We start from the raw sequence: 18,463 nt of genomic DNA on the forward strand, positions 1-18,463 counted from the left end.
AGGGAGAACGGGAGAAAAAAATAAAAGAGGGAATTATTTTAATAAAATTTGAATTTAATTTATACCATGTCTTTAGCTTGAAAAACTATTCTGAGATTTTTTTTTTGCAGGCTTTTTTTTTTTTTGAAAGATAAAATTCTAAATAGAAACTCCTCCCTATCTGCAGATTAATAATTAAGGATAATTTGTAACTTTTCACAAGGAAACTTTAGACCTGGCTTGGACCTGTGTTTAGGACAAGAGAGCCAAGGAGGGAGAGCTGTGTTTTTCGCTAAGCATATATTTAGCGTTGGGGGGGCGGGGGCCGTTTAAAAATACTCCTGGGATAAAATATATTTTCCTAAGTAATTTCCAAGCGCAGGAAAGCCGCGCCGAGGGCATCAGGCCGCTGCGGGTCTCGGAGAGCCGGCCGGAAAGCCTCGGTCCTTTTCGGGAGGAGTGGAACCGGGTCCACACGCCGTCTTCGCCCAGCCGGCCTGCCTCTCGGCCCGCTGCCACAGCTCTCGTTCTCCTTTTTTGCGGATTCCGCCGGGGATCCGCCGAGTCCTGGCTGCCCGCGGGGAGCCACTTTGAAACCCAAGGGTTTCTGCACCGGCCAAGCAGAAGGTGGTCGGAGGGAGAGAGCCGCAGCGCGGGCCCGCCGGCCGGTGGACTGGCTGGTGAGACACCGCGGCCAGAGTCGGTGCCGGCGGCAGTGGCGCATTCCAGGCCCGACTCAGCGCCGGCTCGCGGCAGTCCCCCAGCCCTGGACTCCCGTGTCCCCTTCCCATCCCCACCCCTTAGATTGGGGCTGAGGGGCCGGGCCCTGAGCCCGGGGAGGCTGAATTATTCATCTTTAATCTGCCCGCAGCTGCCGCCTTTTCATACCGGTAACGCGAGTTCTCCCGGGGCCTAAATTATTGATGGTCGGGGTTTGGAGGGAGGGGAGGCGTGAGGAGTGGGGCTAGAGATAGGGAGATTAACGGGGTGGGCACGGGGGTAAAAGAAGAGGTGCCAGTCTCTCCCAGCAGCCCGATCAGAGGCCTTTCCCCAAGGTTTCACCCGAGCTTGCTCTAGGTACCCCCCACCTGAGAAAGGGACGGGAGGGAAATGAGGGGGGCACAGATGTCCCCGCTTTCTCCGAAACTCGCGTGAGGCTAGCGGAGCAGGGGCTGCAGGTTGCCAGCCTGGGCCGACCCGACTCGGCCTCTAGAAGTCTCTGCGCTTGGATTGCTCAGTAACTGCAGCTGCGGGTTGATCGCTCTGGGTGCAGGATTTCTAGACTGCTGTAGGCCAGGGAGAATGGGGCACGAGGAAGCACCCTCAGGCCTAGTACCCAGTGGCCACCTCGGCTACGAGATCGGGAGCCCGCGCTGGAACCGGTTGGAAACCCCGTGCCCTTCTCTTTGCCCGGAGAGCAAAGCCCGAGCCGCTCGGTTTCCTGGGAGGCTGCCGAGGTCTGAGGGGTCAAAGGGACGCGAGTCCGGTTTGGGCCGGCTACACAGGGCGCCCCGATTGTTATTAACCCGCCGGCGCGGCCTATGCCGTGCTACCTGGGCGAGACGGTGGGCCCCAACCAAGCTCTGCGCGGTACGGCAGGCAAGCGAGCCCAAGCAGCCGGCATTCTCTGCCTGCTGCCTGGAGCCGCTGTCGGCCGCCTCCCTGTCACTGAGCGCAGCAGACCCCGAGTGCCTGCCTCATCCGCCTTCCTTGCTCCACTTTAGATACTAAGGAGGTGAAAGAGAGATACCGTCCCCCTACAGATAAATAACATTAGAAAAACTTCCCATCAAAAACAAACAACACAGGAAAAGAGGTAGAAACATTCCGATTACAATTTAATACTTTTTAGGAAAGAGGCAGAGAGCAAAGGTGTGTGTGTGTGTGTCAGGCACTTATCCCCTGTCTGTGCTTGAGCTCGGACGAACAGTTAGCCGAGCCCCGACGCCCCCAAATCGTCCGCCTCCAAGCCTCGCACGCGCGGACAGCTCCCTGGTTGCCTGCGGCGCAGGCGGGATGCTGCTTCGCACTAGTCCAGTCCTCTGCCTGGCCCTTCCTCTCCTGTCTTTCTTACGCTCTTTCCGCTGGCATGAATTCCCCTTTGGCATTTTCTCCCCTCTCCCCTCTTTTCTGTCATCTGGTTTCTCTCCAGTCCCCCCTTCGCTTTCTACCTTGCGTCGCACGGCCTGAGTCGCCCTCTTGCCCAGCCCCCCAGTCTTCCGCCCAGCGTCCGCGCTTCCGCGTCTCTAGAGCCGGGCGGGTTCCAGTCCCCACTCCTCCGCGTGGTCGTGGGGGTCCACCACCTTTCTTCTGAAGTTCGGCAACATGCCCTTCCGCCCTGCCTGCTTCCTTCGCCCGTCCCGGGCCGCGGACCCTGACTAATGGCTGGTCCCTGCTGTGTGTGGGGTGTTGTGTTTTTTTCTTGTCTCTCCCCAGCAGGGCACGGGGGTGTGAACCAGCTCGGGGGGGTGTTTGTGAACGGCCGGCCCCTACCCGACGTGGTGAGGCAGCGCATCGTGGAGCTGGCCCACCAGGGTGTGCGGCCCTGTGACATCTCCCGGCAGCTGCGGGTCAGCCACGGCTGTGTCAGCAAAATCCTGGGCAGGTGAGGGCTTCGCAGCTGTCCCGTGAGACGCCTTGCCTACTTCCCCGGCCAGCCCTGGGCCTCCGGCCGGAGGACTTAGCCAAAAGTCCAGCCCGCCAAGCCGGAGAGGGAGATCCCCAAAGGGGTCTGGAGAGGTGCTCCTTTTGGAGAGAGTATTCAGATGGTGGCCGAAGACCCAGGAGCGAGGGTGGAGCAGTGTCACCCAGTGCCTGCCCTGCCCTTGGTCCCTGGTGAGAAGGTCCCTGGTTTCCGGCTTCAGAAAGGGAAGGATGACTTTCTTAATGGAGTTAAGGCAGACGTTGGGTGCGGGACATTAGAGGAATGGGGTGGGGATGAAAATGGGTCCCCGAGAGGAGAAAAAGCAGCATTTGGGAGGCAGAAGGAGGGTCCTGGTTCCCATAGATGCTCTGTGCCCAGTAGGGAAGGGTTCGAGGTGGTGCCTCAGCCCTGGCCTCCCGGAGACCTTGCAGCGCTGTTCCTTTTGCTCTTCCCAAATGAAAGGCTGGGCTTTCACGCCCACGGGTGTCTATTCGTGCTGGTGCGCACCCAGCCCCTGGTGTGGCCGTCTCTCCGGAGGGATGGTACCCCTTGTCCTCCTACTCCGCGGCACTCGTCCTAGCTAAGCACCCTCAGGAAGTCAGCTCAGTCACACTGGGCCTTTTCCCTCCACTCCGCTGCCTCGGCGGGCGGGAGAGTGGCTCAGCAGCTCTGGAACCCGCAGCCCGCTGACGCGCCACCGTCCACTTCTGGCTGACCCCGCCGGCTTTCCCGGCGCAGGTACTACGAGACCGGCAGCATCAAGCCAGGTGTGATCGGTGGCTCCAAGCCCAAAGTGGCGACGCCCAAAGTGGTGGACAAGATTGCTGAATACAAACGACAGAACCCGACTATGTTCGCCTGGGAGATCCGAGACCGGCTCCTGGCCGAGGGCATCTGTGACAATGACACAGTGCCCAGCGTCTCTTCCATCAACAGGTGAGCAAGGCACCCGGGTTTTCAGGGCTGGACTCCAGTTCCTGGCTCCTGCCTGCAGGGTGTCCCACACCCAGTCTGTGCTCTTTGTCCAGCCTCTGCCCTTTCTCCCTGCTGCCAGCCCAAAATCCTTCCGTCAGGGAAAGGGGACCTGTGAGGCAGAGAGATCGACAGACAGACAGGGCTGTCTGCAGTTCAGGGCTGGGTATTCCCTGCCAGGCTTCTCCTGCAGGCGTCCTGGAAATGAATCCAAGTGTTTGTGGTAATTAAGACTCCAAGATTACAAGCATCCAGCCTTGGGATCTAGAGACAATCACAGCCTGCAGCCAGAGCCTTTAAAATGACCAGTGTCTATTCATCCCGCCAAACAGACTGCCCTTTCTAAAGGCTGCTCCTTCCCCAGGGGCAGCCGCTTGTCCTGGTTCCTCCACCCTCCCTGCCAGTTCCCACAAAGCTCACCTCCCAGGAGCCTGGTCTTGCTAGCCAGCTCCACACAAATTTCCGGCCTATAAGCACTGGGATCCGGGCTTGCAGAACAAATGCCAACCACCAGCCAGCAACTGGCAGGGAGTAGAGGAGCTGGACAAGAAGGGGGTGCCAAGCAGGGAGGGAGAACTCCAGACTCTGAGACTGAACCTTGGGTGGTACCCTCAACCACCTATGGTGCCTGTCTCCAGACTGTCTTTGCACTGATGACAGGCTCACACACATGAGGACACCACAGGGCTGAGTCAGCTTGATGTACAGGATATTTAGGTCTCCTGGTCTCCAAACCCCTCCAGCGTGCTCTCGGGGAGAACACATGTGCACACTCCATTCAAGTCCACACTAGCCAGTGTGCCAATATGCCTATCTGTGGTAGCTACAGAACATACAAGCAGCATTGGGCTGGTTTCAAGATTGCAGAACTGTACAAACAGACAGTTGTTCACAGAGTCCCTGCACAAGTCACACACCAGTCAGAAGGAAGTCCCAGACAGCCTTGGCCCCCCATATTAAGACACCCCAAAATGAAAAGAGGGCTAAGCATTTCATAACTTTGTTATTTTTTGCATTCTTCATAAGCTCATTATCAGGACAACTAATAACTCTGATGGTGCCTTATTCTGAAATTGGCATCACATATCAAGGATTTTAAAAATATTTTGCAAATGATATGGAATTATCCCAAATCATCCTGAAAACAGCAGGTAAAATTAGCTGGTAGAATGTACCTTGGCTAAAGAAGATTCCCTCTGCCACACTCATGCTGTAATGTACTGCGAGGCGACCCCAGAAATTATCCCAGTGTGTGCCATCTGTATTAAAATGGTTATTCAGATATGAACAGGGTAACATAATACTGATCAGCTAATTATACACCCTCCGAAAACCCTCCAGCTCCCTGGGCCTGGCTCAGCCAGGTATTGAAAGCGTAGCAATTTGACATTCAGATACCTTCCAAAGGAGCTGGAGAAAGACGCTGGGTGGTTTGGGAGAGGAATAAGCACTTTGCTTTAAAAGCCAGGAGAGGAGGCTGGGGTAGCTTTGGACTGAGGCAAGAGTGGCACTTCGGGAGGAGAAGGGGACAAAGCAATGTTTTACGAGCCATGTAGAGACTCAGTCTCTTGGCTGACTGCTGGTCCTGGGAGTGAGTTGGAACTGAGATCTCAAGAGAAGAACAGCCAAGGGCCAAGAGTGGTCCTGCTGTGTGCAGTGTTGCTGGGACTGGGTAGTAGTCTTCTGCAGAACATTTAAGAGAAATGCTTGTTGTCAGTAATAGAATTTGCAAGCCCTTGGAGAAACCCGAGTCATGTAGGATTTAGGTAATTTGTTTCTCTTGAATGGGGTAGAGGAGTGACACAACAAGTCAGGTGTGGTGACCCTGTCCAACACCCCCTGCCACTCCCCCCGACAACATGCACTCCTCATTGGCTGAGATGATTTTGGAAGCTGGCTTAGGCATAAGTTTGGAAATGCTTTCATCCTGAAAAGCCATGGAGAGCAAGGGCCAGGTGACCCCAGGATCAAGCTCCAGAGGTCTTGAGGTGCACCCACCAGAATTAGGACAAAGTAGACAAGTGAGCCACCAGTGAGATGAGGGTAGGGAAAGAGTAGCCTCAGCTTGACAGCTGTGACAGCTGTAGAACCCACCCAGCACAGAGCCCTGTCACCTGAGGGGCACACAGGCTTCCTTTGGGTGTGGAGAAATAGCCATCTGTGGGCAGGTGTTGCTGGAGATGGAGAGGGAGTAGGAGGAGAGGAACAGGTAAGCCACTAACCACATGGGCAGCCCACCCTGGGTCCGCAGTTAGGCTTTACGGCTGGCTTTGTCTGTAAGGAGCAGGCAAACTATTCTCAATTTTGCTCTAGACCCGAATCCTCTCATGGTTCATATTTTGGAAAGAATTCTGGGGATTTCCCAGTGTGCTGCTGAGTTGGGGCTGGAGAAATCCACCTCGGGAACCATGCTGTCATCTTCATCCCTGTAGGTGCTTTGCTCTGAAGAGGGAAGGTTTATCTGAGATGTGTTGTTTCACCCAAAAACCTGATAAAAACAGGATGTTTCTGGTGGTTATATCAGAAACTTTGCCTTTTATCAGTTTTGAGAATTCTCACTCACTGTAGGAAGAGCTTAGAGATTTTCCTGTGTGCAGAAAGTATGGTGCACCGGGGAATGGGTGGTTCTTGAGTTTAGAGCTTTGTTGGTTGTGAGCTGCCCACTTGTGTTGGGTGCTTTATAACAGTTATGAGTAAGGTTGTGCATGAGCTGGTGATTGGCAAGAAAAGAAGTCCACACATGCTCACCCACCTGAGCCAAAGGTTTTTCAACTTCTCCTCCCCAAAACAGATGCTGTCGCCGCACTTGAAATATGCTGTTATGGTTATAAACTAAATTGCTTTTTCACTCTTTAAAAATGGTTTTGGCATTCTCTGATCCTGTTGCGATAAAGGCGTGGCCATCCAGCCTGTATTTTCCCCTAGCAAATCCTCAGAAATGCCTCTCTGAACCAGAGGACTGGGTCAGGAATGCCTCCCCACTCCCACAGACCACCGTCAAAAATCCCAAGGCTTGACTGGGCTCCTTAGCACGTGGAATTTATCTGAATCTTTCTAAATATTGGGTTACTGATGGCTGAACATGGAGTTGCCAGCTCTTTGGTTTGTACACCGCTGCTGTAAAGGGCGGGTGTTTATAAACAGGGGACTTTAGATTGAAACCTGGTGTGGGAAATGGCCTGGAGAGGGGAGAGGTGGAGGGAGATCCATGCTACTGAAAAAGGAAAAAGTCACCTAGTTACATCGCTGAGCAGTTGTCTAAGCAGGAGGGATTTTCCTGATTATATGCCAAAGTCTTCTGGTTTGGCTGTTAACTCTGGGCAGAGAATACAGCTCCTTTGAAAGAACAGGCACAGACCCCAAACAGAGTCTAGGGTTACTGACGATCCCCTGAGGGTGCTCTTTTGGGAAAAGCCGACAATAAGGGTGTCACCTTCTAACTTTTTTAGCTTGCCTAACACTCTTTGGAGTCAGGACACTCTGTGCCCCTAGATCTTTGGAGTGGACCCTGCCAGAATCAGCTTCTCACGGATCTCCCACTATCCACACTCTCTCTTAGCCTGTTAGGCTCTAGGTGAGCACATTCATTCTAACAATGGCAACCTAGGGCTGTGTTAAGGAATTCCATCCTGTGTCATTTGGGTGTCCCTCTTCTGTCATTCTCAGGTCATTGTTCCCCTTGGGTCAGGCAGTGGGGTGACAATGGTCTACCAATTGTTCCTTCAGAGACCTTTCCAAATAATCTGGGAGCCATTCATCCTAGCCCAGGGAATGTTGAAGATATGTTCAGGGCTAGAGTCTGTTTCTCCCTCTCTGAAACTCAGGTTCCGGAACATTGCCTATTCAACTCTTGGACCTGGCTTGGCATGAAGCTGGGCCAGAGGGCGGTACTGCCCACCGCATCTCCATACCTTTGCAGCTGTTTGGTGGTTAGGGCTGTTGGTCTCGTGGCAAACAGACAGGACAAGTTGGAGAGTTAAGAAAAAGACTTCTATCCACACAAGAATGGGAGAAACAAGGACAGGGAACTCGCCTTCTGTGGCCTGAACCTATCAGATTGGGCCCACAAATAGCAGACCAATGCACCAGTTTCTGTCGGAGAAGCCTTGCTTACCTGTCTTTTCCCGGAGACAGTCCCCTACTGTGAGGTTGCCCATCATCAGAATAACATTTGAAACAGGCGTGATGGTTGAAGTTCTCATTCCCTAAAATGAGCTAGAGTTGTCCTCCTGAAAAGCCTCTTTTTGTTTTTGTAGTTGTTTTAGCCTGGGCTTCCTGGCCCTCAGTCCTGTTGGTCTGACTGTCTCCCCGTTGGCTGGTTCTGTGGGTGTTCAAGCTACAAAAGGGGTTTCTGGTGATAGCAATGGCTGATCGCCCTGCCTTCCTACCTCAGCTGGTGGCTCTTGAGAAGAGGCAGACAGGAGGCGTTGGGCCTGACAACAGCTCCAGGTGCATTTCACAAGGTGATGCAAAGAAGAAAAGAGAGGAGAGGGAAAACCCAAAATAAATAAATAAATAGTGTCCCAACTGTTCTGAGAACTCAATAAAACAATCACATCAAATATGAAGCGGCATAAATCTTGTGTCTGCACAGGTAACCTACTCAATTGCTTTTATTATCGCTCAGGCTGCCTCCATTTATTACCGTTCATGGCCTGGGCAAAGGAGGCTGCATGGAGGGTGGTCTCCAGTGCAATCCTACACCCTGAGAGGCAACAATCAGCCCATACAGCCAGGGATTTCGATGGGAGCCCAGGAAGGGCCCATCTGTCTGCATGAAAACCAATCAATAACTCTGTAACCAGAGCCCTTGTCACAGGGAAATGGACAACACAACAGTTCAATAGAGGGGCCACAGGGGGAATTAGCCAAGTGGAGATGGGGCCAAACAGGAGCAGACCTTAGAGAAGGGAAACAGGGGTGCCTGGAGTAGGGGAGATTAGGGAGGGAGTGGGGATGTGGCAGGGGAGAGCAATAGCTTCATATGCATGTTGGTATTAGATGGGGAGTATTGTGCAACATAGACCCAGGGAATGAGAGGCAATGTTGGAAGTTGAGGTGGTAGGGAACATGTGTTTTAGGCAGCATTTGGGAAATGGACTTGTTCTGGTGCACATGGGATAGTGTGACTATGCATGATGGTATGTGCTTGCGGACTAGAATGTTATAGCTTCTACAGAAAGAGGAACAATAATAGTAACTGGTGTGGAAGATTAATCACACTTCCCACCCACTAACACCCTCTCTGAAAAGGGGTTTTCCTATGATCCCACATGGGATAGAGGTCCTGCTTCCCAGTCTTCTTAGTAGGACTGATGAAGGAGCCCTATTGTTGGCTCCCAGCTTCTTAGGTGTCCAACAATAGCTACTCTGCAGGTTGCCTCTTAATACTCAGGTCTATCTTCAGCCCCCTCCTTGTGTCTACCTGGAATTGGAGTTTTTATATTGAGAGGAAAATGATGGTGTAAAAGTGATGTGCATTCAGTAGAAATCATACTTCAAGTACCCAAACAACCATTCTGTTTTTCACTTTCAGTACAGTATTCAATAAATTGCATGAGATATCCAACACTTTGATATAAAATAGTCTTTGTGTTAGATGAGTTTGGCCAACTGTAAATGTTTTGAGCATGTTTAAGGTAGGCTGGGCTGACCTATGACGTTCCATAGATCAGATGTATTCAATGCATTTTCTTTTTTTTCTTTTTTTTTTTTTTTTTTTTTTTTTTTTTGAGACGGAGTCTCGCTCTGTCGCCCAGGCTGGAGTGCAGTGGCGCGATCTCGGCTCACTGCAAGCTCCGCCTCCCGGGTTCACACCATTCTCCTGCCTCAGCCTCCTGAGTAGCTGGGACTACAGGCGCCCACAACCGCGCCCGGCTAATTTTTTGTATTTTTAGTAGAGACGGGGTTTCACCGTGGTCTCGATCTCCTGACCTTGTGATCCGCCCGCCTCGGCCTCCCAAAGTGCTGGGATTACAGGCGTGAGCCACCGCGCCCGGCCTCAATGCATTTTCAATGCACAATATTTTCTTTTTTTTTTTTTTTTTTTTTTTTTGAGATGGAGTCTGGCTCTGTCGCCCAGGCTGGAGTGCAGTGGCCGGATTTCAGCTCACTGCAAGCTCCGCCTCCCGGGTTCACGCCATTCTCCTGGCTCAGCCTCCCAAGTAGCTGGGACTACAGGCGCCCGCCACCTCGCCCGGCTAGTTTTTTTTTGTATTTTAGTAGAGACGGGGTTTCACCGTGTTAGCCAGGATGGTCTCGATCTCCTGACCTCGTGATCCGCCCGTCTCGGCCTCCCAAAGTGCTGGGATTACAGGCTTGAGCCACCGCGCCCGGCCAATGCACAATATTTTCAATGCACAATATTATCGAGCCATTGCCTTATTGTAAGTTAAGGAGCATCTGTACGCTGAAAAGAATTTCTTTTTCACTTCCTGTTCTTTAAAAGAATGTGGTATAAAGGGTGCTCATCCGACCTACCAATTCTCTGCATCCCTGCTGTTTCTTCTTACACTTCCCCCACCCCTCCAAGCCAGGTGTCCAGAGCTTAGATTCTTGCAGGGGAAGCAGCTTCAGGTGCAGCTATGCCCACTGCAGCTCCCCAGCCATGCAGGTGAGTCTAGAGAAGGGGAAAGGGCTCCTGAAACTGAGGAGTAGGAAATAGAGTCTCACAACCAATGAGCAAGGAAATATTAGAGTCTCAGCCAACCAATGATCACCAAATAGTCTCTACTAAAAATACAAAAAATTAGCCGGGCGCGGTGGGGGCGCCTGTAGTCCCAGTGAAATATTAGACAGCTGAAAAATTAAATCACGTTTGGCTTTTCTATCTACCACTGAACTACTAGGTTGAGATGGTTTTCTCTTGTGGAGCAGGCTATTTGTTTTGGGGCTAGCAAGGCATGGCTTGAATATATTCATGATGGTTTGCAGTGTAGAAGTTGATATCTTCTGTGTGTGTGGATTTGTGTGTGTTTGTGGGTGCCTACCTAAGTCTGCTTTTAAGTGAAAAGGCTCTGAGGCCAAGAGGAGAAAAGGGAGGAAGACTCACAGGACATGACCTGCAGTCACAGGCAAGGCTGGACACCTTGTACTTGTACTGGACACCTTGTAATTGGCAAGCCGTCATTAGGCCACTGGGCGAGGTGGCAGCAGCAATAAGGCTAGGCTGAAGATTCCTCATTTCATAATCTAGGCAAATTGGAGCCTCATTTTTCTTCAGTTATTTGCATTGTAACACTCTGTAGTCCAGTTAACCCCCGATAAGAGGGGCTTTGCTACAGTGATGCCACCTTTGTGATGAAGAGCTGTGCAACCAGCTGTCCATCCTCACTTTGACACTTGGGTCCCAGCCTTGTTGGCAGGATTAGTTAGGGACCAACTGCATAAGCAGCCAAGAAGATGCTCTTCCCAGCACAACCCTTCTCCAGAGCTGTGGTCCCGCCGTAGGAGGCATGGCAGCAGCACTGGGACACAACGGCGGGCAGAGCTCACACCAGGGCCAGCCTGCAAGTCTTTCCTCAGTAATCCAGGTGCAAGGAGCATAGGGAAGAGGCTTACTGTTTGTGAGAAATGCAGAGCTGGCCACTGCAGAAGGCTTGGGGTGTAGGTGAGACATGATGTCAGAGGCAGCCGCCTCAGACCTCCTGAGGAGGGCTGGGCACAGGAGAGGTGTTGAGGGTATGGGAAGCTAAGGAAGAATGGTCTGGCCCTACAGGAGAGGGAGCAGCCTCTTGTAGATTGGGAACTCTCAGGTAAGAGAGGAAGTGTGCAGGAAAGAGTAGACAGACAAGGCTGTAGAGCCAGGGTCCCCTCACGGCACATCCGCGACAACCATGGGAGGAATGAAGCCCTTTCTTTTGCTTTCTGAGAGACAATATAATGAGAACAGATTCTGTGTCTTCCAAGAGAGAAGGAAAGAGAGAGAAAGAGAGCAGGGCAGGAGGAGTGAGTCAGGTGCCATTCTATTCTAGAAAAGTTCAGATTTATTGTAGGGATGTTGGGGAAAGGAAAGCAGTGCACAGAAGTCCAGACTGGGGTTTGCCGAAAGCAATGATGGAGATGGGATGGTTCCAGGAATCATGAGCACAAATGACTCCTGGGCACCAGCGGAGAGAGGTTCCAGAATATAAGATGAAAAGTGGCGAGAACTGGACAAACAGCTGGAGCACATGGGCCCAGCCTACAGGCAGTGATGTAGGAAGACTGGATTTTTAAAAACTCTGTGCTGACCGAATAAAACACATCTTTGGGCCTGATTCCATCCAGTGGCCAGCATTCAGTAGCCTTTGGTGGACCTGGATGGACTTATCTCTCTGCCTTAGACCAGGGCAGTAACATCCGTGCAAGTGGAAGGGGCTGGGACATTTGCTGGGTCCCTTGGTCCAGAAGCTCCTGGGGAAGGGAATGGAGGAGAGATTATGACTCTCTATAGCCAGAGGAGGAGAGGTGGGGTATGCGTAGGGAGGGGCAGAAAGTGAGGATGAGGACTGGGAGAATAAGGCAGGAAGCAATGAAGCTGAGAGGTGGAAGGGCGCTGCCTTGGGCTGGACAGGGTTGTTCGGGATTGGAGCACATGGCTGAACAGAATGTAGCACTGCAGAGCCTGCAAGGGGAGCTTAGATCTGCTCATCCAAGCTGGGACCTTCGGTAGCCCTGCAAGGTCTTGGGGGTGGTGGGAGGAAGCCCAAGCTCCAGGCAGCTGGTAGTACAGGCTGATGGGCCCCGAGGAGAGGCCCAGAGGTGATGAAGGAGAAAGGGGAAGAGGAAGGTGAGCAGGTTTCTGAGAAGAGTGTGGAGCGAAGGAAATGGCATGGGAGGGAAAGCGGCCTGGCTGGAGTTATGCAGCCCTTTCTGAGAGGGAACCTCGTGAGTCTGCCACACGGCCTGGCTGTAGCTCCTCTCGGCAGGCTGTGAGGTAGGGCAGCAGTGGCTCCAGCCTGGTCCCTGGCAGGCTGGAGAGGGAGAGTTGTAGAGCAGCCAAAAGGGAGGGAGGGAGGCCCCTGCCTGCTGGGGGTTCCAGATTCTAGAGCTGTCTCCACCCAGAGCCTTTGGCTGAGTTGCTCTGGACTTCCTCCTCTGCCTGCCGTCAGTCCTTCCTGAACCACAGATTTCTCTCTGCTGCCACTTGGAAACAGAGCAAGCCAGGAACAGGACCCATGGCTCCTGGCAGGGCTGAGGCAGGGCAGCAGGCTGGGAGGACAACTGTGTTCACCCTGTAGGCACAGTAGAGTCAAGCAATCAGAGAGGAAGGATTGAAGAGGACTGGGAGAGAGGGGAGCAGACAGAAAGGGAGAACAAAAGCGGCCCCTGAGCATGAGCAAATGGGAGTGAGCCCTGGGGGCTGCTCTTCCTGGTCCTGGTGCTCCCTCTTGGCTTTGGGGTCTTTGCTCAGCCCGACTGCCCAGCCCATACCTGGCAGGCAGGTGATAGAAGCTGAAAGGCATGAGGATTCTGCAGGCAGCTTCTGGCCTGCTGGACATGGAGGCAGTCAGGAAGGAGACACTCATATTGCCCCTTAGTCCAGAAGCTTTCATCCTAATTTTGAAGGTCAAGCAGTGGTGCCTGCCTTAGCGTGTTGTCCCAAGAGAAGTTAGTGATGTGTTGGGAGCCTCTGCGCACGGCTCTGCTTTGGAAAGACTATGTGTGCTGGTGGTGTCTAGCTAAGCCTGCCTTCTATGCCCTGGGAAGCTGTCTAAATGGCTCTGGCTCCCAGGGAGCTCTCGAAAGGAGTCAGTCTTGTCAAACTGGGAATTGGTGGTTTGCTATTCAGAAGGCTTCCGGCTAAAGGGATTGTTTGGTCCCAGAATGAAAGTCCCTGCTATCACTGCCTGTTTGGGATGCTAGTGAATGTTCCCTGGAGAGTACATGGTTGAAGGGACAGTAGACATCCTGATGGGTCAATGAGCAGGGGTCCTGAAAGATACACACAAGGCCCCGACACATCTGGTGTGTGTGCATGCACATGTTTGGGGATGTGAACACTTGTGAGCAGTGTGCATTTGCTCTGCTAGATGAGTGAACCAAGCCGTGTATGATGGCCAGGGTGGAGGGTGCGTGTAGTATCACACTAGGACAACTGGAAGCAGTTGTTTCGTGTGTGTCTGCTGACGTCCTCAAAGGGAGCATGTGTTTAGGCAGAGACAAAGATCAAGATAGTTACCTCCTTTTATCATTTGCAGAGTGGATACCACACTCCCTTCCCCCAGTACCTTACTTTTCTTCCTCTTTCTCCTCCTCTTCGTTCCTCAGGTTAGCTGGTTTGGGTTAGGGGGCCAATCTCAGAAGACTCTAATTAAAGAGTGAGGAGAATCTGATAAGATAAGGAAGGCCATCTTTCCTCTAGGAACCAATGGAGGTTTCATGTTCCCCACTCCCCGCTGCTTCCCCGAGGAGCTGACACTAGGGCAGGCAGCCTTCCGACTGTGACTGTCTGGAGTCTGGGGGAGCCAGAGAGAAGGAGGTATGACCGGGGTTGGGACTCGGGTTCCTTACCCCATTTGCAATGGTCCTGGAAGGGAAACCCTAGCAGACTCCAGATGAGAGTGAGGGGAGGGTAGAAGAGACACGGCAGAAGATGGGAAGAGAGAAGTGGGAGCCAGATGTGATCAACACAGACATGCCCCGCTAAGGCCTAGTTTTTGGCCACAGAAATGGACTGTACAGGGTGGGGTGTGGTATCTTTTTTTTTTTTTTTTTTTTTTTAAATTAGGGAGGGGGCTATGAAGTCATTTAGCCCGTCTTTGGGGCTGAGCACTTAGCTCCTGCACAGGGTACAGCCCTGGTTAGGTTTCATCTCCTCCTAGAAACAATGCTCACCGGCACTCTCGACCCTCTGCCCTCCCACCCAGCACATGTACTTTTCTTCTTCCCCCACCCTCATTTCCTCTGAACTTGGCTCTGTGGATCAGGTCACTCCTGGCCCCGTGGAGACAACCAGGAAGGCCATGCAGACTCCCTTAGGAGATGACCTCCCAGGATGGGTACAAAAAAAGTTGAGAGAAATTCATTTCATGGCCAGTGGCTGCTTAGAAAAGGCGATTCCAGCATCCAAATGTGATAAATGTTAACTGAGCATTAATCGCATTAAAGAGGGCCCTATAAACTTTTCATTTCTAATTAAATTCGTCCAGTGATGCTGCCCAAGCGAGTACTCTGGGCCTTTGTTTATGTGGAAAATTAAAATGCAAATACAATGGGATTTATTTCCAGGAGTGGAGTGATGGTCTGGCCCCTCTGGCTACTGGTCTCCAGGCCTGTCAGGTCAGGTGACTGCTTCTTTGGAGGTGCTGTCCCCCTTGTGACAGATTCTTGTGTGAAGGGAGAGGCCAGAGTTCAAGGTCAAATAGAGTTAGTAAATGGGGAGAAGATGTGGAAAGAATTGAAGAGAAGGAGAAAAAGGCAATAGATTATTAGAAATATAGGGAGTCATTGTTCTGGTTTCCCACCCTCCTTCCCCACCAGCTCACACTTCTAGGAGTATAACCCCCAAAACCGTAATTGTGAATATCACCACAAGCCTCCTCTGCAGCTATGAGATGAAGGGGTACATGGGAGAGAGAATTTGGAGGAAGCAGCCCTGCCAGGCTCGGCATGATGGCTCACACCTATAATCCTAGCACTTTGGGAGGCTGAGGCAGGAGGATCGCTTGAGCCCAGGAGTTTGAGACTAGATTGGGCAACATAGTGAGGCCCATCTCTATTAAAAAAAAAAAAAAAAAAAAAGAACTAAGTGGCCATCAGGAAGGGTCAAGGGCCTGGATTTATCTCCAGCAGTTTGAGGGTCAGCTGCCGTCCACATTAGGGTTTCACTGGGCTCTTCCTGCCAGTGCCAAGTGGCATTGACATGGGGCAGTGAAGCATAGAGGCACAAACCGAGGAGAACATTGTGCATGCACGCCTGCACGCACGCAGCCTTCTTGCACATAAGGAGAGCCAGTTTCTCATAAGAATAAACAAATGTCCCTTGCAAGGAGTCCTTTAGTGCCATGATCTCTTTGATAAAAGTGGTAATCCTAAATGCTACTGAATGGAACAATCTAAAGTTCCTATTTACTAAAAACATAAATTAAATCGAGGGGAGAGAAAACCTGCATAAGAAAAATTAGTTGGATATATCAGTTAGAGACACTGAAAGATAGCTATGCTGCTTTCTGGATAAGGAAGTTGTAAATAGCATTAAAAAGTCAAGCAGGAAAGGAAATGGAGGTAGGAGAAATGATAAAAGACAGAGCACTAAATCACAAATAGGGGTACATGTACAAAGTCACAAACCGGCTTTATGCCAAGCTTTGCAGAATCCACAGCTTGGACTGACAATACATAGTGATGTTAAATGCACAGGCACACAGGCTTCCAGAGAGTGTCAGTATGCAGAGGGTGGACTGGTCGCACCATGGGCAAGCTGTTGTCTGTGCTGGACTCTGGGATTGATCCATCGGTTCCTCCATGCAGGGATCTGATTGGGTACAGGTCAGTAGGCAGTCGAGGATACAGCTGTATGAGGTTTTTAAAGGTCTTTAAACACATGAGTCTCTTGTGAGCTGGATCCACCTTCTAATGGATCTCCAAGGTAGCAACCCATTCCCAGAACACTGCCTGCTTGACTGGTTTTGTCAAATAGCTGCTACCTCTCTCCTCTTTTGTCTGTTTTATTCTGGGCTATTCTTTTCCTTTTTAGTGTTCACTTATGCCTGTTGGAAATGCATGAGCACTTGCTGACAAACAGGTTAATGACTGTGGCAACTCCCAAACATCTGGATGGAAACCAAAACTTTAGTCAATCATCTATAAAGGTTGTCGATATGATGCCAAAGATCTGGCGATTTAGAAATGTCCACATAATTGATTGAATTTCTCAGTTTTTCATCCAGGCACAGAATCAACACATTGGGAAACACCTGTTTTCAGAGAAAAATATTCCAGGAAACAAAGTGTTTTGGTTAGAAAACATCTTTGATGTGTTTGAGTCTGATTTCTGGCTTGAAAGGAGGCTGGGCTGGGCTCTAAGTCAAGTGGAGATCTGGTGGTTAGAGTTGTTAGTATTGGAACGAGCACAGCTGGTGAGAGGTTTCCTTCCCCGAAAGTCGGGGCCAGGAGGGCAGGTCCCTTTGTCCAGAAGCTTAGGCTGTCTGTTAGGCCTGGTTTCTCTAAGGGACTCCACTTTGCCATTTTAAGGGAGACTGTCAGGTTCTTAATACATGTGACTTTTTCTTCATTTATCTTTTCATTCATCCATTCAGAAGCAAGTAGGTGCTTAGCAAACCCTACTATGTGCCAGGCAATTCACATAAAGCTATGTGGCATAGTGTTAGAAAGCAGGCTCTGGGGAGAAACTGCCAGAGTTTGAAGCTGGCTTCCCTACTCACTGGCTAGAGGGTACTGGGTCCATCTCATATCCTCTCTGGTCCCCAGTTTCTTCACTCATATAATGTGGCAGATAATCATGTAGGTCTCTCATAAGTTCTCGTGAGGGTTAAATGAGTGAGTCCACATAAACCTGCTTAGAATTGCACCTGGCAAGTATTAAGTGCTCAATAAATGCTAGTTATTATTATTGCAGTAGTAATCATCAAGTCTGTATTTCTTGTTATGTGTCTGTTTCAGTGTGTATGCATTCTGCTTTGTGTATACACACACACTGAAAATTTTTTTTTTTTTTTTTTTTTTTTTTTTTTTTTTTGAGATGGAGTCTAGCTCTGTCGCCCAGGCTGGAGTGCAGTGGCGTGATCTCGGCTCACTGCAACCATTGCCTCCCGGGTTCAAGCAATTCTCTGCCTCAGCTTCCCGAGTAGCTGGATCACAGGCACCCGCCACCACGCCCGGCCGATTTTTGTATTTTTAGTAGAGACAGGGTTTTACCGTCTTGGCCAGCTGGTCTTGAACTCCTGACCTCAGGTAATCCGCCTGCCTTGGCCTCCCAAAGTGCTGGGATTACAGGCGTGAGCCACCACGCCCGGCTGAAATATTTTTAAGTAAAAAAGTTTGAAGAGCCAAAAGGATATTCTGTGAACAGAATTGTGTATCATGAATGCCAGTGAGAATCGTAGTCTCTCGTGAGCCCAGATGGATTTAGAAAGAGGACCCACTCAGTGTGTTTCCAGAAAAAAAGACCCTCTATGATTCAGTAATCTGACCATTGAGCAGAATTTAGTCAGATAATTGTCCCTTTGTCAACTTTGAGAGCCCAGCCCTTGTGTGTGTGTGTCTCTCTGTGTGTGTGTGTGTGTGTGTGTGTGTACTTCATATAACTGCACACTCCTTCTCTTGGATGAGCCCGTTATTGCTTGAGGAATTGAAAGTTGGCATTTTCTGGGCTTCATGGCATTTTTGTAGGTTGTGGCGCTTTGCATTTTGTAGGTTTTTTAAAAGATAAAATGAAATGGTAGTGGGGAAAAATCCTTATTTGATGCATTTGAAGTGTTCCACTGGTTCTTAAATGTCATAGAGGGGAGAGGAAAGGGAGGTAAACAGGAAGAGGACGGGAAGAGAGGAAAGAAATGGAGATAAGACAAAGGAAGAAGAAAGAGGAAAGGGAGAAGTGAGCAAATATTTAACAAATTCAAACCAAATCTGTCTATTCTTGTCTGGCATGTCTGGATATTCTAAGGAAGCATGGGAGTTTGACAATCATTGCAGTTATTTCCATTGCTAAGGAGTAAAATTTTTTAAGAAAAAAATTTCAGGAAAAAATTACTTTGGGCTTAATCTATTTGATGCAATGGCTCCAACTAACTGGACAACTGCAAATTCTATTTATTCTTTGCCTGACAAGAGTAAAGATGAAAACCAACGTTTCCCAAACTCCCAACTCCCAAAGATGTGTTTCTCATCTTTATGGGAACTTTCATGGAACAAGACTGAGGTGCG

At 50.5% G+C, this 18,463-nt stretch overlaps 2 protein-coding genes across 8 annotated transcripts in view; one reads left to right on the forward strand and one right to left on the reverse strand.

Moving 5' to 3' along the window:
• NDUFB8 (NADH:ubiquinone oxidoreductase subunit B8) overlaps positions 1 to 18,463 on the reverse strand; it is a 943,883-nt gene that overhangs the window by 224,685 nt on the left and 700,735 nt on the right. The gene's annotated exons all lie outside the window — the stretch shown is intronic.
• Positions 979 to 18,463, forward strand: part of PAX2 (paired box 2) — an 81,660-nt gene continuing 64,175 nt past the window's right edge. For all 7 annotated transcript variants that reach the window (XM_050805019.1, XM_050805015.1, XM_050805022.1 and 4 more), the window contains exons 1-2: positions 979 to 2,584; positions 3,362 to 3,559. In XM_050805019.1, coding sequence (XP_050660976.1) covers positions 2,361 to 2,584; positions 3,362 to 3,559 — 422 coding nt within the window. In that variant the 5' untranslated portion in view covers positions 979 to 2,360. The remainder of the gene's footprint in view (positions 2,585 to 3,361; positions 3,560 to 18,463) is intronic.

The sequence above is a fragment of the Macaca thibetana genome, chromosome 9 (genome assembly GCF_024542745.1).
Source record: "Macaca thibetana thibetana isolate TM-01 chromosome 9, ASM2454274v1, whole genome shotgun sequence".
Classification (NCBI taxonomy): domain Eukaryota; kingdom Metazoa; phylum Chordata; class Mammalia; order Primates; family Cercopithecidae; genus Macaca; species Macaca thibetana.